Here is a 24,453-nt window from a genome sequence, read left to right on the forward strand (position 1 = left end):
TGTTAGTCCTAGTGGGCTCAGATATTACTGTGAGGATAAAGAAAGTAAGGTATATAGAAGGACTCTATGATTGAATGAATAGTATCCAGATTTATCATATTCAATCAGTGCATAGTACGGGACAATATATATTTATGCCTTAAAGCTCAATATTTTCTGCAAAATTTATGACGTTACTGCTTAAAATAAGCATGACCTCTCCACTAGGTTAAATAGTCTTATAATCAACAAAAGAGTAGAGCTGATCCTTTATTGGATTGTAAGAATTTAGAAATATTTTATAGATAATGATTTAATAAATTTCTAGTGAAATTTAAGTGGATGAAATAATAGCATCTATCCTCTGGTATTCAAATAGTTGCTGATCCCTTCCTCTAAGACACCTAATTCTATCCTTACCTTTGGGCTCCTGACTTACACTACATCCTTGTCCTGAGCAACTGTTGCATGTTAGTCTTTCTCTGTGTGAACGTCTTGTGTTCTCTCTTTTTTGTCCTTTACAATAAATTCTTATCATTAAATGATGTCTTTAAAGTGCCTGAGGTTAAGAAGAAAGTGCCAGAGAAGAAAGTGATCATTCCCAAGAAAGAGGAGGTTCCTCCTGCCAAAGGTACTGCTCTTCCCAAGCAAATTAGACACTGCCATTTCTTTCTTCACCTGTAAATGCCAGAATGTCCTTTTTCCCAGTATTGGTTAACATAACTTACAATGTTGTGGTGTCCATTGTCTCTGTGTTCATGAAACTGAACTTACAAAATAATATCTTTGAAGTGCCCGTGGTGCCTAAGAAACCTGAACCAGAAAAGAAGGTGCCTCCACCTGGTCTTAAGAAAGCAGTGCCTCCTCCTGCCAAAGGTACTTCACTCCCAACAGGGGTGTGTTTGCTGCCCTCCAGTGTGGAATTGTGATGCTCTTCACCTAGGATGTTCCACATAAACGTTTGCACTGTGTGCTCTGTTGTGTAGCCATCACTTGAAGCTCTGCTGCACCCATATTTGTTCTATGTCAGTTCTTCTTTCTGCTCTGTGTGTATCTTATGTTGATCTGTCTATGTATGTTGTTTGTAAAAAAAAAATAAATAAAATAAAAATACTAAACTTATATATCTTTAAAGAGCTTAAGATAACTAAGGAACCAGTCCCTGAAGTACCCATTGCTCTTCCTAAAAAAGTAGGGGCTCCAGCAGTAAACGATAGAATGGTGTTTATCTTGAACCACCAACCTTTTAGTTTTGTCTCATTAACGATGCTGTGAAATGTCAGTGTTTCATCTGGGGCATGTGCATTCTGTTATTAGTTCTCTTGTGTTGAAAAATGGGGAACTTGGTCTTTATGTGCTCCTGGTTCTTGCATTTTAAGTGCCTAAAACAATCAATATCTTTTAAGTTCCTGAGGTGCCTAAGAAGGTGGAAGAAAAACGAATCATTGTCCCTGAAGAAGAGGAAGTTCCACCAGTTGAAGGTAGATGACTTTCTAAGAAAACAGCATTTTCAAAAGCATTCCTCTTATTTTGTCTAATATTTTCAAGAGTTATATGCATACTTCACTCCAGAAAATAAACATATTCAGACTCTACAAGAAAATATTCTTTACCTAGTAGAAATTGGATAGGCAAAAGAAAACCAATTGAATCTCTTTTCTTACATGTGTGGTTGTTTTTTGTTTGTTTGTTTTACCTTAATGAGAATCTTTGAAGGGAAACTGTGTTTGCCATGGGAAACTTTTCATCACATGACTTGGTTGGTAATTGTGGGATTAGCTTCTCCAAGAGGAGTTCTTAGTTAAACCTGAGTAACTGGTACAGAAAGTCTGACTTTGACTCCTAAGTGAATGTTTGACTTCAAAAAAATCCACCTCCATTAAAAATAATAATTTAAATTGAATTCTTTCTGAAGTCCTTTCCAGTTGTAAAACTCTAGGAAGGGCCTAATATATTTTGAAGACTCAGGAAGGCTTTTTTCAAGGATGAGTGAGTTTTCACATGTATTTAGAAGGCTGAGTTACCTATGCTGATCACACAACCTGTTTTCAGATGTATCATTTTAGTCTAATATCCAAATGGATTATAAAAATAATTTACGAAATAATCTTTTTTAAAGTGTTTGAGGAGCCTGAAGAGCCTGTTCCAGAAGAGGAGATCCCAGAGGAACCACCTAGTGTAGAGGAGGTTGAGGAGGTGGCGCCACCTAGAGGTAAAGCTGTTCATATGGATTGGACATTTATTCGATATCTTTCCCAGAAATCATCTAAACCTAATATTCACCAGTATACTTTACTTATATCATATCGATGATAAATTGAAGATTAATTATTATAAGCACCTGAAACTTTGTGTCCCTTTTCTTTTTCAACTTTTTCCACTGCATCTGCAGTACAATTAGAATGAGAGAGAGAATTTTATGTTATTGACACTTTGATTTTTTCTGGTCAGCTGCTATTGTAATACTTTCTCCTAGTTTTCAATCCTTATTTTTTTTCTTCAGTGGGAAAGTGGGGGGAAACCTATTTCTATGGTGTTCGCCCTTGAGAATAATTCTTAGGCTTTCCTTGCTAAAGACTATGACAGTCCTTTGCATAATCTATGCAAACCTTTGTTTGCTTATAGGATTTCCAAGTAATATTCCTCTCACCTTTAGAGTCAGTACTTCATATATGTAATTACTATTTAGGTTGCTAATATCTTTTGTAAAATAAATCAATGTTTTGTGTTTAGATTTTATTTTTTTTGTATATGGTAGTTGTTCTGTTTATTGTGTGTCATTTTTCAAAATGTCTGTAAAATATCTTTTAAGTGCCTGAAGTGGTTAAGAAAGCAGTACCTGAAGCACCTACTCCTGTTCCTAAAAAAGTGGAGGCACCACCAGCTAAAGGTATAACAAATCCTTTTACTAAAAAGATAATAATATCTTTAAATTCTTATTCATCTTCTTTTTAAAACACAAAAGTATCTTCTTTCACTGCTTTCTTAGAGGCATTTAAATAGAGAGCTTATGAAATTAATTAAAAACCTGTAAAAATATAATTCATTTGATTGTTTTAGCATTTTGGAATGTTAATGAATGATTATATGTGTGTGTGTGTGTGTGTGTGTGTATGTGAATTATTCCAGAAGATTCTTATTTTAAATAGCTGGGAATTTTATTATTAATAGTACATCTCTCTATACTTATATACATTATAGTGGATCTTTATTCTCAACATTCCATTCCTAGATTTTATTCCATTACATAAGTAGAATTTTCTCATATAATTATTACAGTAATTATATCTGCTGTATTTTTTATGGGAGGATATCTATTCTAATACTTAGATAATAATTATTTTAAAGAGCCTAGTGTTCCTTTTGTGATATCTGACCAGAGTATTCAAGGTTATTACAAAGCATCTATTTGTCTTTGCTTCCTAATTAGGCTAATGCTTCAGTAGCCTCCTAATTGTTTAGGTTATGCTGTCTCTATCACAGTAGATATCCTCAGCAGACATGATAGTGCCCAGCAGAATGTGACACCTATATTGAGGCTTAAGTACTTCATGAGGATAAGCACTTGAAAAAAGCCTTCATGAAATTAAAAATAGTAGATTCAGGCTCAATATTGGTAATGCCTGCTATTGAAAACAAAAAGATGGCACAGGTTTCTTGTGGACATACCTTCTTCTAAGGTATGAATAGCACAAATGAGTGAAAGTATCTTTATTGCCTCTAAAATTTGTGCCAATTTTACAGTATAGAGTGGCTTCTTAAACTTTGATTGTTGTAATATTGATGCTATTTCTGATGTTTTTATTTCATGTTTATCATTGAGTATTGTCAGCTAACTGAAGTGCCTAATATCTTTAAAGTGCCGAAGAAAGTTCCTGAGGAAAAACTACCAGTTCCTGTTCAGAAAAAAGAGGCCCCTCCAGCTAAAGGTACATCTTTTCTTTTTAACCTCAACTTTCTTATAATCTCTTTTCATTAAGAGTTTTATGTTTTATGTCAATGTGTCTTGATTGTATTCGATGTCTTTTGCTTATGAAAGCTTGCTCTTCACAGTCTTAAATATTAAAACTATGTCTTTAAAGTGCCCGAAGTACCAAAGAAAGTCCCAGAAAAGAAAGTCCCAGAAAAGAAAATCCCAGAAAAGAAAGTCCCTGTGCCTAAAAAAGAAGTTGTTCCCCCAGCTAAAGGTACTTTGGGGCAGATCTTTGAGGTTCTTGTATTGTTGCATGAAAGCTTTTCTCAGTTGTTTTTCTTTATATTTTGAATTTACATCTTCATTTTTGCTGTGTTTACAAAAATAAGTCTCTTAAAATAGATGCTCTTTCAGGGAGAGCTGTCCGTGAAGAAAAAATATCTGTTGCTTTCCACAAAGAGGAAGTAGTAAAAGAAAGAACAGAGTTAGAAATAGTGGAAGCACAAGTGGAAGAAGCTCTTGAAGAAGAAGAGTACCGTGAGGTTGAAGAGTATTTTGAAGAAGAAGAGTTCCACGAGGTAGAAGAATTCCTCAAAGTAGAAGAGTATAGAGCAGAAGAAGAAGTACACAGAGTTGAGGAAGTCCATAGGGTAATAGAAGTTTTAGAGGCTGAAGAAGAGGAAGTATATGAAAAACCCAAAGCTCCACCTAAAGGTATAGAGAATTGTACAGATATTACAAACTGTTATATGTTGTGCCCTACCTTTTTTTTTTTTTTTAAAGTAATTGTCATGTTCAGTTTGGACATCAGAAATTCACTCATTTTCCTTGATAAAATCATGAAATATTTGAAGTATGAGTTTACTTGATAACAATGATTGATACAGAGTAAAGATTAACCAGAGTATAGTTTCAGGCAATTAGATACTAATATCTGGTATCTACTTGCCTGAAGAGATAAGAAAATTCACTGTATGAATTTGTGGATTCCTTTTAAATTCCAAGTTAGAATGTTACATGATTGTTACAGGTTCCAAAATAACTAGCCAGTGTCATCAGTTGAATAAAAAGAAACTCCTCAGTGCACTGAGGAATTTATAGTGGAGGCAAAACAGCCATTGCTTTGTTAGCAATTCAACAAGCTGTTCACACACGGATAATTACTTATCCAAGGGTTCCACCATTTTATGATATTTTCACGAGAAACAACATTAAGAAAGGAAATGAAGTGTGGTAGCAGCACCTGCATTCTAGTATATTCTGAGAATAAACTTACAAATACTTCCTCTACAAGACCACTCCAGTTCTTGAACAAGTTAATAATATGTGTGTAATAGGAAGGAGGGGCTTCCCTTGTGACTCAGCTGGTAAAGAATCCGCCTGCAATGCCGCAGACCTGGGTTTGATCCCTGGGTTGGGAAGATCCCCTGGAGAAAGGAGCGGCTACCCACTCCAGTATTCTAGCCTAGAGAATTCCATGGACTGTATAGTCCTTGGTGTCACCAAGAGTCGGACACAACTGAGAAACTTTCACTTTCACTTTCAATAGGAAGGAATGTGTATGTGCTTAGCACACATAGTAAATTTACAATCTAGATGAAAGTTAGCAAAATCAAGTCTTTTTTGGAAGTAGGTCTGGGATAAATCTTTAGAATATGAATAGAGAAAGCATCTTATGAGCCCTCATTGTACTAACTTTGGTCATTGAGCACAATTACACTTCAGAAGTTGGTTCTAAACCAAAACACTAATATCTTTAAAGGGCCTGAGATATCTGAGAGAGTCATCCCTCCAAAAAAACCACCCACTAAAGTTGTTCCTCGAAAAGAGCCACCAGCTAAAGGTATTTTATTGGTGAAAAATTACTTACCTAATTTTACATGCAGTAGCACCTTGGCAGCTTTACAAGTTTGCATTCTACTTGATGTTTTTCTTCTGTGTTTTGTGTTTTTGGAATGTCTAAAACAAACTAATATCTTTAAAGGGAGTGAGGGGTTAAAGGAAGTTCTATCAACAAATAGTCACTGTTAAAAATACCCAAAATGAATATCACTACTAACCAAATAGTGAACCCAGTTTTCCTCCTTTGGTGCTCTTTGGTTTTATATTCACTAATATGTTTATTGATAAATCCCTGTTTTTCTGTTGATTATTAATTTTAATGACCTACTAGATATAAATATATCATGACTTTGTGTTTGATGTCCTTTGTTCAGGTTTTTAAACTTCTTGAATTTCACAAAAGAAATAAGAAACAGTATTTAATAAAAAATATATACTTATATCTTTAAAGTCTCTGAAGAATTTAAGAATGTTATCACTGAAAATGCAAATTATTCCACCAAAACAGGCGAAAAAGCAGAAAAGGTGTCTTACTCCTTTTTCTTGTCAAGTTCTTATGACTCTTACATGAGAAATTCCCTTGGATTTTTTTGTTATTTTATGTGTTATCAAAATTCAACTCATATTAATTACTGTAATGTAGCTGATAAAGCAATGTCTGTATTATATATTGTGGCTGTATTCTGTTCTGTGTTTATGTTTCTCTTGTGCTCTACTTGTTAAAAATCTTAATGAATGTTCAAAAGTAAATTATTGCTTTATCTTTAAAGTACCTGAAGTACCCAAGAAAATCGTGGTAGAAGAAAAAGTACATGTTCCTGAAGAGCCCAAAGTCGCACCAGCTAAAGGTATCTGCCTTTGCTGATTCACCACTAACACGAAACTCCCTTTTATTCAACTTACTGCAATGAAGAACGAGAGGGAGCATTCTCCCCTTAACACCACAAAATGGCTGAATGATGTAAATTTCAATTTATGTCCCATAATATAATCCTACCTTTTGTAACGACCTTCAGGGAACACAGACCTAAGTCTAAAAGTTGTTATTATCTGTACTGAACCTCTTCTTAAGCAGTATTTAAATGTTGACCCCTCAACCTCTTTTTCAAAATTAATTCATGTTGGAAGCTATTGTCAAGTAGCTTTAGAAACAAACATGTTCCAAATGACAATAGAAAATGATGCTATATTCAAAGGGGGAAGTTGCTCTAATATGACAAATCAAGGATTCATCAACAAGGCAATCTAGAGAGATGCACTGACTGTGTGTTTGGATGACTCCTAATTTGGGGATTTTTGACATTCTCCTTGTTAGATGCCCCTTTTTGTCTTGATATTTTATACCCAATGATGCAATAAAAATAAAACAAACACATATCACATATCTTTAAAGCTCCTGAAGTACCCAAGAAAATTGTTCCAGAAGAAAAAGTTCATGAAGCTGTTCCTAAAAAGCCTGAAGTTCCACCAGCTAAAGGTATACATTGATGCTAATCACAACAGGAAATAACACTATGTCTAATTATTCATGGTTTACAGTGAGTGTGAGTGATATATTTGTATTTTGTGTCTTTATATTCTTGCTATATTAGTTATTTATTACAACTAATATACTAATATCTTTGAAGTTCCTGAGGTGCCTAAGGAAAGTATTCAAGAAGAAATATCACACATAGTTCTTTCCGAAGATGCAACAACTTACAGTGAGTGTAGAAAAATTGGTGTTTCTCTTTGGTTTGTCTGAGTTTGTCTTCATAGCTTTTAAAAGTAAATGTACTAATATCTTGAAAAGGCCCAACATGCCCAAAATATTTGGCTCAAATTAAATAATTTGAATGACTGTTTGCCTCAGACAAGGTGTATTTCCTCACCAATTTAAAAAACAAATAGTCCAAAAAAAAAAAATAGTCCTTTATGTATACCATTGCCCAATTTTAGAAAAGTCATTTGTCTTGTTGAATTTATCATTGTCTTGTTAATGTGGTCTCTGTAAAAATGTCTTCTGTTTTTAAGCAGTTCATTTTCTCAGACCATAAGGTAACTTTCATTAACTTCATAATAATATTTTACTTAGATATTGTAGAATCAAAATACTTCACCATTAGTATTTTTTACTCTTTACAATAATTGTTGGAAACATTTTGGCTCTGCTGCTCAAATACCCATAGATTTATAAGGCCATTATAATTGCAAAGGAATCCTCAAGTCATTCTTGGTTTTGCTTTTATGCAAAATTATGATTAATTAATTTAAACAGTAAAATAATATGAGTAATAAAATATTCTAAATAGAATGCTATTTAATAATCTGAAGAGTGAAAATGCCAGTAGTCAAGATATCTTTCCACTTATTTGAATCTAAAATTTAAATCCAGTTTTTGTCACCCTATAATAATAGGTTGGGATAAAAATATATGATGACTCCCTTGTTTGAATACCCTTGGTGTACTTGAATTTGGTTATTATTATCAGCTAGTCTTCCTTTCTAAAAGCTGGAGAAATATTTATTTCTTCAGTTGCCTAATTTTTCCAAATATTTAATCATTTTTATTTTCTTCTAATCCTTAAATGGTTTTCACATTCATATTAATATGAAGCCATAAATTAGATTTGGTTTATATTTTTAAAATATAAGTAACTAGGTTCCTGGAACAGGAAGGGACTTAGATGAATTTCCAGTAGGTCAAATATTCACGAATTCTTGATGTGCAACTCAACATCAATCCCATTCTTTAAGAAAAAAATCCATTAACAATTAACAATAGGAAAAATTTACCAGTAGCTTTCTTCAGACAAAGTAGAAGAATTATATACTAGTCCCTGACCAGTGAATTCCTCAATTTTACCATCATGCTTATAAAGAAGTGCCAAAAGTCCTATATCATAAAACTGTAACTGAGACTTTTTCTTGCCAGTGTGTTATCATCACTAATTTGGGTCTATGTACTACTGTCATTTGAGTTATGAATGTGTATTATGTATTATGTTTTTCTTAATGCTATTCTTCATCCACTTTGAAATGCCTTTAATTATATATATACTAATATCTTTAAAGTTTATGAAGTATCTGAAGAATCATTTCTGGAAGAAAAAGTACTTGTGACTCATCCTCAAAAAACAAAACCCAAACCAGCAAAAGGTATATAATACCAATAACCCAGTGAAGAAAATTTACTTTTGGCTCATTTTAAAAATTCAGTACTTTCCTTCACTGTTAATAAATATAACTGTACTCATATCTTTTAAGTGCCTGAACCACCCAAGAAAGTTGTTCCAGAGGAAAAAATATATGTGACTGTTCCCAAAAAGAGAGAAACACCAGCAACTAAAGGTACATTTCAACAACATCAAACTTGGATGAATATCTTTGACTTGAAGACTCAAATATTGCATGTTACATAATTTACTGTTTTTACAACTTCTAAGTATAAACCTACTAATATCTTTAAAGAACCTGTTACAACCAGAGAAGCATTTCCAGAGGTGGAGTTACCTGAGGCTATTCCCCAAATTCCAGAGCATCCTCCAACTGAAGGTATAATTCTTAGTTATGAAAATCTAAATAAAAAAATCTTTCCTCATCAGTCTGCAAAATACGTTCACTGCTTTATGTAGATTTTCACAATCTCTAATGCTAAAATACTAATATCTTTAGAGTCCCTAATATACCCAAGACAAGGAACTGTCTATGGTTTGCCCCTAAAAAGTCAAATCCCATTCATACAACAAATAATGATAAACTATTAGAACAAAAAAATCTAATTTAAAGTTATAATGTCTGTTAATATACCTAACTTTCTTTGTAATTCATGTCTTCCTGTCTTTGCCTTTTCTCAATTAAAAAATACTAATATCTTTAAAGAGGTGGAAGTCTCCGAGGAAGGTGTTCCAGAGAGACGAGCTCCTGTTAGCAGACGAAAAACAATACCACCACCAAAAGGTACAAGCAAGAAGAAAGTCGGCCTCCTTATCTCATGATTGTTGTTGTACTTAACACGTGTAAAAATACTAATATCTTAAAAGCTCTAGATGCTACCAGGGAGGCCACTTCAAAGTGGGTCCCCCAAAGTAGCAGCTTGACTGGGTATTATACATGTCCCCATGAGTCATAAGCGGGAAAAGTCTATACCTTTATACACAGGGAGATGCCTGGGCTATAAATTTTATCTATGAGGTCTCTAGGAAAAATATATATCCATATAATATGCAGATGTGACCCAGATAGTTTCTTCAATAGGAAATAGCTATTGCTGTTGCCTTAAAAAGTAAAATTCAGAGTACTAGAAAAAAATCTATATGAGAGATCACCTGTAACATTTATATCCCTGAAGCTAGACTAAATAGGCTCACCCCACCACTCTTTAAAGTGAAAATTAGTGGTGTCAGATGACAGAGATTCTTGGCTGTAGACTATAGGTCAGTAATTCAAAAGTTTCATGGGATTGAAATTCCAGGATATGATACAACTACCTATTGGAATTGCTTTTCTATTAAAATAAACTTACCACCAAAAACAAGCACATGAATTTGAAATAATTGATTTCCCCTAGGATTTAAAGATCAGAAATACTTTCAGAAAACCATGACCTAAAGAAAATAAAATATTAAATTCACTGTGGAACTGTTCTGTTTTTAATATCCTCCCTGAAACCATCTGAAACCAGGGCAGTTAAAACCAAAGCCAGTTAACGTTAGAATTCTGCCCTGAATAATTTATTTGCCCCTCTCCTTGTCTTTTATTTTTAAAGAGTCTTAAGTTTTCCCATTTGTAACATTTTCAGGTTAATTAAAACATGAGAATGTTTTAAAACATTCAATATGACAAATTCTTCAAAATGCCCATGATATTCTGTAATTTGAAGAATATCTGAACACTTTGACACTATTTTTTCAGTCTAAAAATTTTAGTTGTTCTCCTTTCTCCTAAAAACAATTACCCTTTTAAAGTACCTAATGTGAGGGTACAAAATAAAGCCAGTTCAGATAAGAAAGGAGCTTTTTTATTTTCCCCAAACTAATAGCAAAATGTACATTGTTAATTATTCAAAATTCAGGGTTTTTTCACCTAAAGGTAAATTTTTATTATCTAATTTTCTATACTTCTACCATTCAAAGAAATAAAATTACTTGATAGTGTATTGATAGTGTATGAGGTGACTAAGAAAACAGCTCCCAATAATCAAACATTCATACTATTACCAAAGAATCAGATTCAGGGAGCAAGGAGGTCACCCAGTCTGGGACATTCCTATCGGTGGGGTTATGAGTAAAACTCTTCACTGCTCTTCATCACTCTGAAGTACAATGCATTAATATCTTTAAAGTGCCTGAATCTCCTGAAGAAGTTGTCCCTATAAAGGAAATACTCATGGCTGGTCCTCCTGAAATTGAAACACCATCCCCTGAAGGTATCATTTATTCTATCATCCTTCCTTCATTTATTTAACATATGCCCACCATGTGTATGGTGGTAGGGAGATGGGAAATAACAGAGACAAGATTTCATTCCTGTCTTCAGGACTTTATACCTCATCCAGTTCTTGATGGAAGCACCCTCGTAGTCATAAAAGTCACTTTGGTTAATGTCATTAATGTTTCCACTGATCCCTTAACCTCTAAGTATAATACTAATATCTTCAAAGTAGCTGAAGCTGTGAAAGAAGTTGCTCCTGAAATGAAAGTATTTAAGGATGTTCCTAAAGAGCCAAAATGTCCACCTGTGAAAGGTACACATCACTTCTGAACAGATACTGAAGAAATTGTCCACCCTCAGTTCTTAAAACTGTTTTTCTAGTGTTCTTCCTAACTCCTAAATGTAAACATACTATCTTTAAATCACCTGAAGCTCCACAAGAAGTTCGCTCTCAGAAGAAAATGTATGTGACCATTCCTATCAAAACAGAAAATGCTTTTATTAAAAATATTCATTCAACAAATATTTCATAAGGTGGGTCTAGTGTCATAGCACCTCAACTAGTTGCTAGAGAAGGGTGAGCCCATCTTCTCAAGGATGCTATTAATACTAATCCCATTCAACTTAGATGCTTGGTGGGGCAAGGGGAGAATAGGCAGAGAAGAGACATCTAGAAAACTACATTTGCTAACTTAGCGTGGTTACTGTTTTCATTAGTCATTTTAACTCCTATATTTGAAATACTAATATCTTTAAAGTGCCTGAAGCTGCTCAAGAAGGTATTCCTGCAAAAAGAATTCCTTCCAAAAAAAGAGAGCCTCCGTCAGTTAAAGGTACAAGTTCCCATGCCCTCAAATTCAAGAAGAAATAGCACTTGTAGTCTTGAAAATATTTTGCTGTTCCTATTGACCTTTGAAACACTAAATGTTAAAATACTGATTTCTTCAAGTGCCCAAGACTCCTCAAGAAATTGTCCCTGAAAAGAAAACATATGTGGTTCGTCATGAAAAGGCAGAAGTCCTTCCTGATGAAGGTATATGTTGCCAGAAACTTAGATGTTTGGGAAAATGTCTTTTCCTATATAAATGTGTTTCTTGTTTGTATTGATTCTTATGACTCCTAAATGTGAAAATCTTAATATCTTTGAAGTGCCTGAGGTGCCCATAGAAGTTGTCTGGGAAAAAGTCCATCCTCTCCAAAAGCCTGAAGTTTTATCTTTCAAAGGTAAATCCTAACAGCCCCTCAGGAGGGAATAGGGAGGGCTGTGGAAAATAACTGCCTTGGTAGCCTTTAAAGTGCTGTTGCTGTGTAAATGTGATTCTTGTCTGCGTTGATCCTTGTGACTCAAATGTAAATTTACTAATATCTTCAAAGTGCCTGAGGCTCCCAAAGAGGGTGTCCCTGAAAAGAAAGTGCCAGTGGCACCTCCTAAAAAGCCAGAAGCTCCATCAGTTACAGGTACTTGTCCTGGATCTTAGGCTTAAGAAGATAAAACTCATCTGCTCTTGAAAATATTTTGTTCTAGTGGTCCTATAACTCCTAAATATAAATTTACGAATCTCTTTTAAGTGCCTGAGGCTCCAAAGGAAGTTGTCCCTGAAAAGAAGCCACCAGTGACACCTCCTAAAAAGCCAGAAGTCCCACCTGCTAAAGGTATTTGTCACTGATCTTAAAAAGACATAACGCTTCTGCTCTGGAAAATGTTTGTTGCTGTGAACCGCATAGCTCCTAAATATAATTTTATTATTATCTTTTAAGTGCCTGAAGCTCCCAAGGAAGTTGTCCCTGAAAAGAAAGTACCTGTGACACCTCCTAAAAAGCCAGAAGTCCCACCTGCTAAAGGTATTTGTCACAGACCTTGGGCTTAAAAAGACATAACTCTTCTGTTCTTGAAAATAATTTATTCCAATGCTCTCATAACTCCTAACTGTAATTTTACTAATATCTTTTAAGTGCCTGAGGCTCCCAAAGAAGTTGTCCCTGAAAAGAAAGTGCCTGTGACGCCTCCTAAAAAGCCAGAAGTCCCACCAGCAAAAGGTAGCCGCCTCCAAGTTGCTGTGTTTGACACTGTCTGTTTGTCTTCACTCAGTCTAATCATGAAAATACTAATCTCTTTAAAGTACCTGAGGTGCCAAAGGCAGCTGTGCCAGAAAAGAAGGTGCCTGAAGCTATTCCTCCTAAACCGGAAAGTCCTCCCCCCACAGGTAATGGCAATACTATACATACTGGGAGAAAATAACTTCCTTTAGCTAGAAGAAATTATATGTATATATCCCGCTACATAAAAGTAATAAAATTCTAAAGAAAAAAGAGGTTTGGAAGTTATCCAAAATATCTTGGTGTATGATTGCATGATATAGTCATTTATTATTTCCACCTTTTTAAACGCAAATTACGAATATTTTTTAAGTGCCTGAGGTGCCGCTGGAAATCATCCCTGAAAAGAAAGTGCCTGTGGCTCCTCCTAAAAAGCCAGAAGCTCCACCAGCTAAAGGTATTTATCCCTCCGTGTTGTTGGTCACCTGTTTTGGGGGCTGGGGAAAGGGTGTTTAGAAGTGTCCGTCAGTTTTATAAATGGTATTTGCTTGGGCAAGTGTGTTGTCAATATTCCCTTTTCATAGATACTAACTAATAGATACTAATATCTTCAAAGTTCCTGAAGTTCCTAAAGAAGTTGTGCCTGAAAAGAAAGTGGCTGTGCCCAAAAAACCAGAAGTCCTACCTGCCAAAGGTATTTATTCCCACTGCTGTATTAAGAATGTATATTGTCTTGTCTCTTCATAATCATTATAACATATGCCTTCAAAATTCCCAAATTCTTAAAAATACTAATATCTTTCAAGTGCCTGAGGTGCCCCAAGAAGTTGTCCTAGAAAAGAAAGTTCCAAAGGGACCACCCAAAACACCGGAAGTCCCACCTGTCTCAGGTACATGTTAGCTCTGACCTCATTCTTCAGAAGAAATGTCTGTTCAGATTTTGAGAATGACTTAAGCCCATTGCTCATCATTAACCTAACCGTAAAACTACTAATATCTTTCAAGTACCTGAGATTCCCCAGGAAATTGTCTCAGAAAAGAAAGTTCCCAAGGCGCCACCCAAAAAACCAGAAGCCCCATCTGTCACAGGTACATATTGGCTCTGACCTCATTCTTCAGAAGAAATGTCTCTTCAGGTTTTGGGTATGATTTTAGTCCATTGCTATTCATTGACCTAATCATAAAACTACTAATATCTTTCAAGTGCCTGAAGTTACCAAGGAAGTTGTCCCAGAAAAGAAAGTTCCCAAGGCGCCACCCAAAAAAACGGAAGTCCCACCTGCCTCAGGTACATGTTGACCCAGACAACATTCTGCAGAGAAATGTCTCTTCAATTTTTGAGAATGATTTTAGTCCATTGTTCTTCATTAACCTAACCATAAAATTACTAATATCTTTCAAGTGCCTGAAGTTCCCCAGGAAGTTGTTCCAGAAAAGAAAGTCCCCAAGGAACCAGCTAAAAAACCAGAAGTTCCACCTGTCACAGGTACATGTTAGCTCTGACCAAATTCTTCAGAAGAAATGTGTCTTCAGTTTTTGAGGATGATTTTAGTCCATTGCTATTCATTAACCTAACCATAAAACTACTAATATCTTTCAAGTGTCTGAAGTTCCCCAAGAAGTTGTCCCAGAAAAGAAAGTTCCCAAGGCGCCACCCAAAAAACCAGAAGTTCCACCTGTCACAGGTACATGTTGGCTCTGACCTCATTCTTCAGAAGAAATGTCTCTTCAGTTTTTGAGGATGTTTTTAGTCCATTGCTCTTTATTAACCTAACTATAAAACTACTAATATCTTTCAAGTGTCTGAAGTTCCTCAAGAAATTGTCCCAGAAAAGAAAGTTCCCAAGGTGCCACCTAAAACATCAGAAGTTACACCTGTCACAGGTACATGTTGGCTCTGACCTCATTCTTCAGAAGAAATGTCTCTTCAGGTTTTGGGTATGATTTAAGCCCATTGCTATTCATTAACCTAACCATAAAACTACTAATATCTTTCAAGTGCCTGAAGTTACCAAGGAAGTTGTCCCAGAAAAGAAAGTTCCCAAGGCACCACCCAAAAAAATGGAAGTCCCACCTGCCTCAGGTACATGTTTACCCAGACAACATTCTGCAGAAGAAATGTCTCTTTAATTTTTGAGAATGATTTTAGTCCATTGCTCTTCATTAACCTAACCAAAAAACTACTAATATCTTTCAAGTGCCTGAAGTTCCCCAAGAAGTTGTTCCAGTAAAGAAAGTCCCCAAGGCACCACCCAAAACACCAGAAGCCCTACCTGTCACAGGTACAATTTAGCTCTGACCTCATTCTTCAGAAGAAATGTCTCTTCAGTTTTTGAGGATGATTTTAGTCCATTGCTCTTTATTAACCTGACTATAAAACTACTAATATCTTTCAAGTGCCTGAAGTTCCCCAAGAAGTTGTTCCAGAAAAGAAAGTCCCCAAGGGACCAGCCAAAAAACCAGAAGTTCCACCTGTCACAGGTACATGTTGGCTCTGAACTCATTCTGCAGAAGAAATGTCTCGTCAGCTCTTGAGAATGACTCAAGTCCATTGCTCTTCATTAACCTAACCATAAAACTACTAATATCTTTCAAGTGCCTGAAGTTCCCAAAGAAGTTGTCCCAGAAAAGAAAGTTCCCAAAGCACCATGCAAAAAACCGGAAGTCCCACCTGCCTCAGGTACATGTTGACCCAGACAACATTCTGCAGAAGAAATGTCTCTTCAATTTTTGAGAATGACTCAAGTCCATTGCTCTTCATTAACCTAACCATAAAACTACTAATATCTTTCAAGTGCCTGAAGTTCCCCAAGAAGTTGTTCCAGAAAAGAAAGTCCCCAAGGAGCCAGCCAAAAAACCAGAAGTTCCACCTGTCACAGGTACATGTTGGCTCTGAACTCATTCTACAGAAGAAATGTCTCATCTGTTCTTGAGAATGACTCAAGTCCATTGCTCTTCATTAACCTAACCATAAAACTACTAATATCTTTCAAGTGCCTGAAGTTCCCCAAGAAGTTGTTCCAGAAAAGGAAGTTCCCAAAGCACCACCCAAAAAACTGGAAGTCCCACCAGTTTCAGGTATTTTTCACCCCAGTCCTTTTTCTATAGAAGAAATACCTCCTCTGCTCTTGGAAGTACTTTTAATTCATTGATCTCTTTAACCTAAGCATAAAACTACTATCTTTTAAGTGCCTGAAGTTCCTCAAGAAATCGTTCCTGAAAGGAAAGCACCAGTGGTACCTGCTAAAAAGCCAGAGGCCCCACCTGTTACAGGTACCTGTCATTCACCTTAGATTTAAGAAGATAAAACTCTTCTGCTCTTGAAAATATCTTGTTCTAGTGGTCACATAACTACTAAACGTAAATTTACTAATATCTTTTAAGTGCCTGAGGCTCCAAAAGAAGTTGTCCCTGAAAAGAAAGTACCTGTGATGCCTCCTAAAAAGCCAGAAGTCCCACCTGTTAAAGGTATTTGTCATGAAACTTAGGCTTTAAAGCACATAACTCTTCTGTTCTTGAAAATATTTGCTCCATTGGTCTCATACTACTAAATGTAATCTTACTAATATCTTTTAAGTGCCTGAAGTGCCAAAAGAAGTTGTCCCAGAAAAGAAAGTACCTGTGACACCTCCTAAAAAGCCAGAAGTCCCACCTGTTACAGGTAGCTGTCACTCACCTTGTATTTAAGAAGATAAAACTCTTCTGCTCTCAAAAACATTTTGCTCTAGTGCTCCCACAACTCTAAATGTAATTTTACTAATATCTTTTAAGTGCCAGAGGCTCCCAAGGAAGTTGTCCCTGAGAAGAAAGTACCTGTGACACCTCCTAAAAAGCCAGAAGTCCCACCTGCTAAAGGTATTTGTCACTGATCTTAGACTTAAAAGACATAACTTCCGCTCTTCAAAATAATTTGTTCCAGTGCTCTCATAACTCCTAACTGTAATTTTACTAATATCTTTTAAGTGCCTGAGGCTCCCAAAGAAGTTGTCCCTGAAAAGAAAGTGCCTGTGACGCCTCCTAAAAAGCCAGAAGTCCCACCAGCAAAAGGTAGCCGCCTCCATGTTGCTGCGTTTGACACTGTCTGTTTGTCTTCACTCAGTCTAATCATGAAAATACTAATCTCTTTAAAGTACCCGAGGTGCCAAAGGCAGCTGTGCCAGAAAAGAAGGTGCCTGAAGCTATTCCTCCTAAACCGGAAAGTCCTCCCCCTGCAGGTAATCATGAAACTCTCCAAACTAGCATTTTTAAAAAGAAAAACTCTTCTGAGTGCTGTAAAAATCATTTTACAAAATGTTTCATATGCTTAAGTCAGTTCTAGCATTCAAACAAACTTGTGTCTTTAAAGTGCATGAGGAGCCTGAGGAAATAGCCCCAGAGGAGCCTCCAGTTGAAGTCATAGAAGAGCCAGAGCCTGCTCCTGCTCCTCCTCCAAAAGGTACCGGCCAGCTGCTGTGTGGCCTTAGCCAATCTTTGCCCTTCTTGTCCCCCAGATTCTGGGCATTATGACTTTTCTCGTTTCTCCCTCTTCTTCACCAATTCTAAAACATAAATCATAATATCTTTAGTGACCGTCCCACCTAAGAAACCTGTCCCAGAAAAGAAACCACCTGCTGTTGTTGCAAAGAAACCTGAACCACCACCAGTGAAAGGTATTTCCTTCCCACTGCCACTGCTTCCTGCAGAAAAATGTCTGTCTTAAAATGCTATGTTCCACTGCTCAGCTTAATGATTTCCATATGTCATTGAAATGATGAGCTAAATACTAATATCTTTTTAAGTGCCTGAGATGCCCAAGGAAGTTGTTCCTGAAAAGAAAGTGCCTCCAGTGGTTCCCAAAAAACCAGAAGTTCCGCCTGCTAAAGGTACTTGTAACTGTCTACTGTCTAAGAGAGGTGGATACAACCTCTAGCTCTTGAAAAGCATTTTGTTCTGTGTAAATGTGATGAATGTTTACAAGTGATTCTTCATAATGTTAAAATACTAATATCTTTAAAGTGCCTGAAGTTCCAAAAGAAGTCATTCCAGAAAAGAAAGTGGCTGTTCCCAAAAAGCCCGAAGTCCCACCAGCTAAAGGTACATGTCATTAACCAGTAGATAAGCACTCACTCTTGGTTTTGAAAGTCACTTCCAGTAGGAAAGCCTTTTGTTTGTCAAACATCTTATATTAACAACTACAAACCTACTATACTGGATGTTTAGGGTTTTAAATGTTTTTAAATAGCATCATTGATGGATAAAAAATCTTGGCTCTGTCCCTGGGTTATTTGAACTAGATACGGTATAAATTTCATGTACTTCTCAACTACCCAGAAGTAAAACTAACTCCTATCTTTTAAGTGCCAGAGGTACCAAAGAAACCTGTCTTGGAGGAGAAACCAGCCATCCCTGTTCCTGCGAAAGTAGAGTCTCCTCCTCCAGAAGGTACATGTAATGCTATTTGTGAGCTTAGCACTTTTGACTGTTTTTAATGTAAGCCTTGTTCCTCTTCTAATTCAGTATCTCTTGGTCATTTTCTGCCCTTTAATTATTTGTCTTGCTTCACTATTCTTAATTAGCTCCGATCTTAGATCTATTTGGGGTCCATAGTCAGCAACCACACTGGCCATCATACACTGTGTTACACAAAGCTTCAGTAATGTACACACAAAGTAGGACAGGCGAATAATGACTATAAGTGACATCAAACACTAAAGGGGTTTTTAAGCATTCAAAGCAATAGAAACACAAATCAGTCAAACAAGATGGATTTCATCTTAATATAAGTGATGATATTAGAAACAAGGGAAGATCAAGCTGACTATTTATTGTGTTTCACATTTGTGCGTTTTAGAATATTGTTACACACATTCAATTAAAATTAACTATATCTTTAAAGTTTATGAAGAACCTGTGGAAATTGTTCCTGAAGAGGAAGAGCCAGTTCCTGTTGTTGAAGAGGAAGAGCCAGTTCCTGTTGTCGAAGAGGAAGAGCCAGTTCCTGTTGTCGAAGAGGAAGAGCCAGCTCCTGTTGTCGAAGAGGCAGAACCAGAAGCCCCACCACCAGCAGGTACAAGACAAGATTCACTGAATGGAAGAATACACGATTTGATTTTTTATGTCTATTATTTATCTTGTTTAAAGTAAACGTCTCAGTCTTCCATTTCCTTCTTTAACATTTGACCTTATTGGCAAGAACAAAAGTCAGTTGCACACATAAAACTTTTGTCCTACAGACACAATGAAGCATAGCAAAGAAATAAGTGTGACCTTTTTTATTCATTCATAGCATTAATCTTTTCATTGTAATCATTTGACTCTAAAAGAAATCCCTATCTTTCAAGTGCCTGAAGAGCCCAAGAAGATTGTTCCAGAGAAGAAAGTTCCTGTCATCAAAAAACCAGAACCTCCACCTCCTAAAGGTACTTACAGTAAAACAAATATTTACTTCTTTTTTGTGTGTTGTCAGCAATTTGGCACTCTTTCCTTGTTTTACATTGTGCTATATTATGTGCTGTATCATGAACTGTCCTCTGTATGTTACAGTTCTAAGCAGACTTGTCAAATTAATGTGTACATATTGCATCTTGCAATTTTATATTATTAAATGCTACTAATATCTTTAAAGTCCCTGCGATGGCAAAGAAAGTTGTCCCAGTGAAGAAAGTCCCAACTATTAAGAAGCCAGAAACACCAGAAATTAAAGGTATTCACATCATCATTGATATTATAATTTTTTAAGTATTCTTATATCTTCAAGTGGAATCCAATAAGTTGTCTTCAGTGTTAGAGACAAAAATGTCCTTATTTTGCTTTCATTAATTTTAATGCTGCTCTGTTAATTTTAGGTTCTTTATTGTTAACATTTTTTTCCAATGTCTTTAAATACTCTTTCTAAAATAAAACTAATATCTTCAAAGTGTCTGAGCTGCCCAAGAGACTTGTTCCAGTAAAGAAAGAACCTGTGCCTGTTACCAAAAAACCAGAAATCCAGCGAGTAAAAGGTATCTACCATGAAGAAAGAAAGAATGTATTTCTCTGAATGCTATCTAAGCATCTTAATAGTAGTTCTTATAACAAAAATATGAAGTATAAGTTTGTGCAAGAACAGATTTTACAGAAAAAAAGAGGGAAATAATGAAGGCAAAGAGAAAATAAGACAGACAAACAGGAGAAACCTAGCTTATCCTGAAAGATAAGGCTGGATGTAATGATGCCAGTCATATTTTGGAGTTCTTTGAATGCTAATATAAGGCATGTACTTTAGTCTGTGGGCAATAGGAAGCTTCAGGGATGTATAAATTAACAGGAGTTGAGCTTCAGATAACTGGCAGCAGGTCAAATTCTTAGAAGAGGATAATAATGGAAAAGAGCCATTGCAGTTTTTAAGGTCTTCAAAAATTGAGTAAGATCAGTGGTGACAGAAATGGAAAGGAGATTGGATTTAAGAGAAGTGGAGATTGAGTGGCTGCCTATTCTCAAAGTAATGAGGAAAATAGATGAGCCCAAAATGATTGTAAGAGTTGAAGCTAGGCCATGAGAATGGTTCACTGAATCCCCAAACTAATATTAGAAAGAAGGCAGTGAATATATCTTTTACATTTCAAGTATGGATGTTGGGAATATGCATCTGGAACTTAGGAAAGAGATCGGGGCCAGAGATGTAGATCCACAAGTCATTACCATGGAAATAAGAGTTGAGAGTGCAGGAGTGATTGCTCAAAAAATGTAGATTCAATTTTTAAAATCATCAAAGTTAGACGGGGGAAAACATCTATATTTAAAGGTACACAGAGGATGAAGAAGGTTGCAAGGGCTCATTTATTAACTTAGGATGTCCAAAAGGGTGCCTTGCCTCCAAAGCCATTTTCCCCACAGAGTCTTATAAGATGAAGTACCGTACCCGTGTATTCTTTGCCTGCTCTTTGCAGTATCTTGTACATCTTCTAAATTCTTAATAGTAAACAAAATCAATATCTTTAAAGCGCCTGAAGTTCCCAAGGAAGTCATCAGAGAAGAGAAGGTGTCAGTTCCTATCCCTGAAGAACCAGAAGCTCCGCCTATCCAAGGTACATGGCTGTGCTCTAAATCTTGGAAAGATGATAGTCGTCTCATCATCTTGCTTTCATTGTAGATGAATCTTTTGTGTTTATCTGTTGTCTGTCTTATGTAGTAAAGCTATTGGTATTTTGAAATCTTCTGAAGAATATGTTATAGCGTGTAACTAAGTTGATATGTTGAAACTTAGCAGTTGCAGTATTCTACTCTGAATTCAGTCTAAAATAAAATACTGTTTTTTAAGTTGAAGAGTCGTCTGAGGAAATAATATATGAAGAAAGAGCATCCATAACCATTGGTAGAAAAGTGACTCCCCCTGTTGAAGGTATATATATGTATAAATATAAAATTTTTAATCTCTTAAAAACTCCTATTAGAAATACAAAAGTATTTATAGGCTAACATTCCTTCTTGAAATTATATGTAAAAGCATTCTAGCACATGTTTGACTTCTTTGTTTTTCAAATCATTATACTTCTTTTGAAGTATAATCTTTGATTATTCTTGATTATAATTATAAATTCCAAAAGATACAATTTACTGAGGCAAAACTGGAATCATGGCATTGGATCTTCAAATGATAACCCAACATCAGATTTTAAAAATCATTTCATTTGCCATCAACATACATCAAATAGTAGAAAGCTTGAATATAAGAAAATAGAAATATTAACCTCTTTTTCTATGTAAGTGAACATGTATATTTTTGTTTTTGTGACTGTCCTCTTTGCGTCTATGTGAAATTTGTATGAGTCTTGTGAAGACCTTTACATTATAACCTCTTATCCTGTCACCATTCTTTAAAGAACGTGAAATTGAAAAGTATGTTAAGCCTGAAGAACCTGAAGAACCTGAAGAACCTGAACCACAGCCAGAAGAAACACCAGTACAAGGTATTCAGTTAATTGGACTAAATCTTCATCACCATATTCTTCCTCTTGATATATATGTATATGTTTTACATTGTTTGATGTGTACAGTATGTCTCTCTTCACCTGTATGTAAGGTATTCTGTTTTAAATGTGCATCTCAGTTGTCTGTATTCATGTCATTTGTACTATTTATTTCATGTCACTGTGGCTTATATGGATGCTTCCTTTGTCATTTTCATTAGTGCTTGTACTGTACTTGTTATCTATGTACAGTGTTGATATTCTTATGTTTTATGTTGAACATTTTTATGTTTTATGTTGGAAACCAACATTATGTATCCAAAAAAGCACTTCTTACTTAAATATACTTCTTACTTCTTACATAAATATCCTTATATTTCTGCTGAATATACTGTAAGTCCACATAGCAATCATTGTATCCATATACTAATACTCCTGAAATACTCTTTTAAGAACCTGAACCTGAAAAGAAGGTTATTGAGAAACCAAAACTCAAACCAAGGCCCCCAGCTCCTCCTCCTGCTCCACCTATAGAAGATGTAAAGGAGAAAATATTCCAGCTTAAAGGTATAAAATGATACTTCCAAAGTTTTATTAACCTGCTCCAAACTTCCATCCAAACATCTGAAGTGGTGCTTGCAAGAAATGTATTTTTAAAATGTGTATTTTTGGACATGCTCATGCTGGGGAATTCCATAAAGATTTGTGTTTTATGTTGCCCTGGGTGCCTTGTCAGGCCATGCTTGCTGCCCAAAGTGTCAGAAAGTACGCCATAGTTAGCTTCATCCTGACCATCTGGATGCAGGGGCTGTCCAACTAACTTTCTCATGCAGAGTGGGGTGAATGGGTTTTCTGATTTCAAAGTGTGGTTGCTGTGCATATCTTTGGGATCTTGTGTATGTGAAATGTGGAAGAAAACTTAGCAGGATATTTTTAATATTGCAGTAACGAATTTATACAAAAGCCAAAACTTTGTCCTTAAAGAATGACATATGCTTTAAAATATACTATAGGCATTATATTTATGGGATCCGATAGCTGATGTGTTCATATACCATGAAAGGAAGGTATATGAACAACTTATCACTGCTTCCCCACTTTTTTGTTTTACAACTTGATAAAAACCCATCTGTGTTCTGTGGTTGTTCCCCTTGTTAAACTTCCTTTCATTCTCTTTGCATTTAGATTTTTCTTTGAATTCAGTATTCTTGGGCTTCCCTTGTGGCTCAGCTGGTAAAGAATCTGCCTGCAATGCGGGAGACCTGGGTTCGATCCCTGGGTTGGGAAGATCCCCTGGAGAAGGGAAAGGCTACCCACCCCAGTATTCTGGCCTAGAGAATGCCATAGACTATAGTCCATGGGATCGCAAAGTGTCGGACATGACTGAGTGACTTTCATTTTCACTTTCACTTTGAGTTGATTCAATATTATTTAATTCTTAAAATAACATCTTTAAAAGCTGAAAAACTAGCAAAATTGTATTATTCTTTTTATTTTAACGAAATGTTGTCTTATTTGTGGTGTCATGAGATTTCCCAATCTAAAATAATCTAGATATAATCTTAGGTGAGCACTTTTCCCTTACCTACACAGGTACACAAAATCAGAGTTCCTTACCTACACAGGTACACAAAATCAGAGTTTTCCTTAGGAAGACTGTTTCTTGCCTCTACAACCCTCCTGGCCTGTAGGGAGAGTCTTTGGCATTTTAAATCAGACATAGAAAAAGCGAGCACTCCTTAAAAGGTTACATCTGTTGATTGACGTTTTATGAAGTCACACACTTAAATATGTTTCCCTTCTTGTAAAATCTATATGCAAAGGAAGATTTCTTACCCCTGCAAAGAGCAAAAATTATCTTTCTTAGCCAGACTCTAACTCACTGCTCAACTTTGGAGTAAAACTTGAATCTGTTTTCATGGTTTGAACGCTTCTTGTATGTTCTTCAGTGGCTGTTCTTGGCTGTTATTAATGCTTTTGGGTATAGACAATAAAGCAGGTATTTAATAATTTGATTCAGATCAGTCTAAATAAACAAATAATAAAAGGAAGATCATCTTCTTTAAAGCTGTTTCGAAGAAGAAAGTTCCTGAGAAACCTGTGGTTCCAGAAAAAGTGGAGCTTACACCTCTGAAAGGTATTTCAACAGTCTAGAAAGCCTTGCTCTTCCTGCTTTCTACAATGTTCTTCTTTTTCTTCTTCTTTCCTTTAAAAAAAAAAATAATAATAACGAGAGTAGTCTCACTGATTTCTTGTGTTTTTGTAGCTTTTATAGTCCTGGTTCTTGAGTGTTGCTTTCATTGTCTTTCATCAATTTCATGCATTCATGGATAGATGTTGTTT

General features: G+C 35.7%; 1 protein-coding gene across 1 annotated transcript in view; it reads left to right on the forward strand.

Annotated features, from left to right (window-relative positions):
* Positions 1–24,453, forward strand: part of TTN (titin) — a 274,932-nt gene that overhangs the window by 130,453 nt on the left and 120,026 nt on the right. Inside the window, exons 145-203 of the mRNA XM_081579499.1 lie at positions 536–610; positions 772–855; positions 1,386–1,460; positions 2,099–2,191; positions 2,792–2,869; positions 3,840–3,908; positions 4,062–4,166; positions 4,307–4,606; positions 5,655–5,735; positions 6,505–6,582; positions 7,128–7,211; positions 7,363–7,437; positions 8,789–8,872; positions 8,981–9,064; positions 9,185–9,268; positions 9,596–9,673; positions 11,058–11,141; positions 11,905–11,979; positions 12,096–12,179; positions 12,296–12,370; positions 12,521–12,604; positions 12,716–12,799; positions 12,905–12,988; positions 13,100–13,183; positions 13,267–13,350; positions 13,557–13,640; positions 13,800–13,877; positions 13,990–14,073; positions 14,189–14,272; positions 14,388–14,471; positions 14,586–14,669; positions 14,785–14,868; positions 14,984–15,067; positions 15,183–15,266; positions 15,382–15,465; positions 15,581–15,664; positions 15,780–15,863; positions 15,979–16,062; positions 16,178–16,261; positions 16,373–16,456; positions 16,568–16,651; positions 16,761–16,844; positions 16,955–17,038; positions 17,147–17,230; positions 17,314–17,397; positions 17,529–17,618; positions 17,749–17,832; positions 17,962–18,045; positions 18,179–18,256; positions 18,521–18,604; positions 19,059–19,229; positions 19,504–19,581; positions 19,788–19,865; positions 20,080–20,163; positions 21,145–21,228; positions 21,462–21,542; positions 22,024–22,110; positions 22,564–22,677; positions 24,179–24,247. Of these exons, the coding sequence (XP_081435625.1) occupies positions 536–610; positions 772–855; positions 1,386–1,460; positions 2,099–2,191; positions 2,792–2,869; positions 3,840–3,908; positions 4,062–4,166; positions 4,307–4,606; positions 5,655–5,735; positions 6,505–6,582; positions 7,128–7,211; positions 7,363–7,437; positions 8,789–8,872; positions 8,981–9,064; positions 9,185–9,268; positions 9,596–9,673; positions 11,058–11,141; positions 11,905–11,979; positions 12,096–12,179; positions 12,296–12,370; positions 12,521–12,604; positions 12,716–12,799; positions 12,905–12,988; positions 13,100–13,183; positions 13,267–13,350; positions 13,557–13,640; positions 13,800–13,877; positions 13,990–14,073; positions 14,189–14,272; positions 14,388–14,471; positions 14,586–14,669; positions 14,785–14,868; positions 14,984–15,067; positions 15,183–15,266; positions 15,382–15,465; positions 15,581–15,664; positions 15,780–15,863; positions 15,979–16,062; positions 16,178–16,261; positions 16,373–16,456; positions 16,568–16,651; positions 16,761–16,844; positions 16,955–17,038; positions 17,147–17,230; positions 17,314–17,397; positions 17,529–17,618; positions 17,749–17,832; positions 17,962–18,045; positions 18,179–18,256; positions 18,521–18,604; positions 19,059–19,229; positions 19,504–19,581; positions 19,788–19,865; positions 20,080–20,163; positions 21,145–21,228; positions 21,462–21,542; positions 22,024–22,110; positions 22,564–22,677; positions 24,179–24,247 (5,205 nt within the window). The remainder of the gene's footprint in view (positions 1–535; positions 611–771; positions 856–1,385; positions 1,461–2,098; positions 2,192–2,791; positions 2,870–3,839; positions 3,909–4,061; positions 4,167–4,306; positions 4,607–5,654; positions 5,736–6,504; positions 6,583–7,127; positions 7,212–7,362; positions 7,438–8,788; positions 8,873–8,980; positions 9,065–9,184; positions 9,269–9,595; positions 9,674–11,057; positions 11,142–11,904; positions 11,980–12,095; positions 12,180–12,295; positions 12,371–12,520; positions 12,605–12,715; positions 12,800–12,904; positions 12,989–13,099; positions 13,184–13,266; positions 13,351–13,556; positions 13,641–13,799; positions 13,878–13,989; positions 14,074–14,188; positions 14,273–14,387; positions 14,472–14,585; positions 14,670–14,784; positions 14,869–14,983; positions 15,068–15,182; positions 15,267–15,381; positions 15,466–15,580; positions 15,665–15,779; positions 15,864–15,978; positions 16,063–16,177; positions 16,262–16,372; positions 16,457–16,567; positions 16,652–16,760; positions 16,845–16,954; positions 17,039–17,146; positions 17,231–17,313; positions 17,398–17,528; positions 17,619–17,748; positions 17,833–17,961; positions 18,046–18,178; positions 18,257–18,520; positions 18,605–19,058; positions 19,230–19,503; positions 19,582–19,787; positions 19,866–20,079; positions 20,164–21,144; positions 21,229–21,461; positions 21,543–22,023; positions 22,111–22,563; positions 22,678–24,178; positions 24,248–24,453) is intronic.

Source organism: Giraffa tippelskirchi, chromosome 3, assembly GCF_054371585.1.
Source record: "Giraffa tippelskirchi isolate mGirTip1 chromosome 3, T2T-mGirTip1v1.2.pri, whole genome shotgun sequence".
Lineage (NCBI taxonomy): Eukaryota > Metazoa > Chordata > Mammalia > Artiodactyla > Giraffidae > Giraffa > Giraffa tippelskirchi.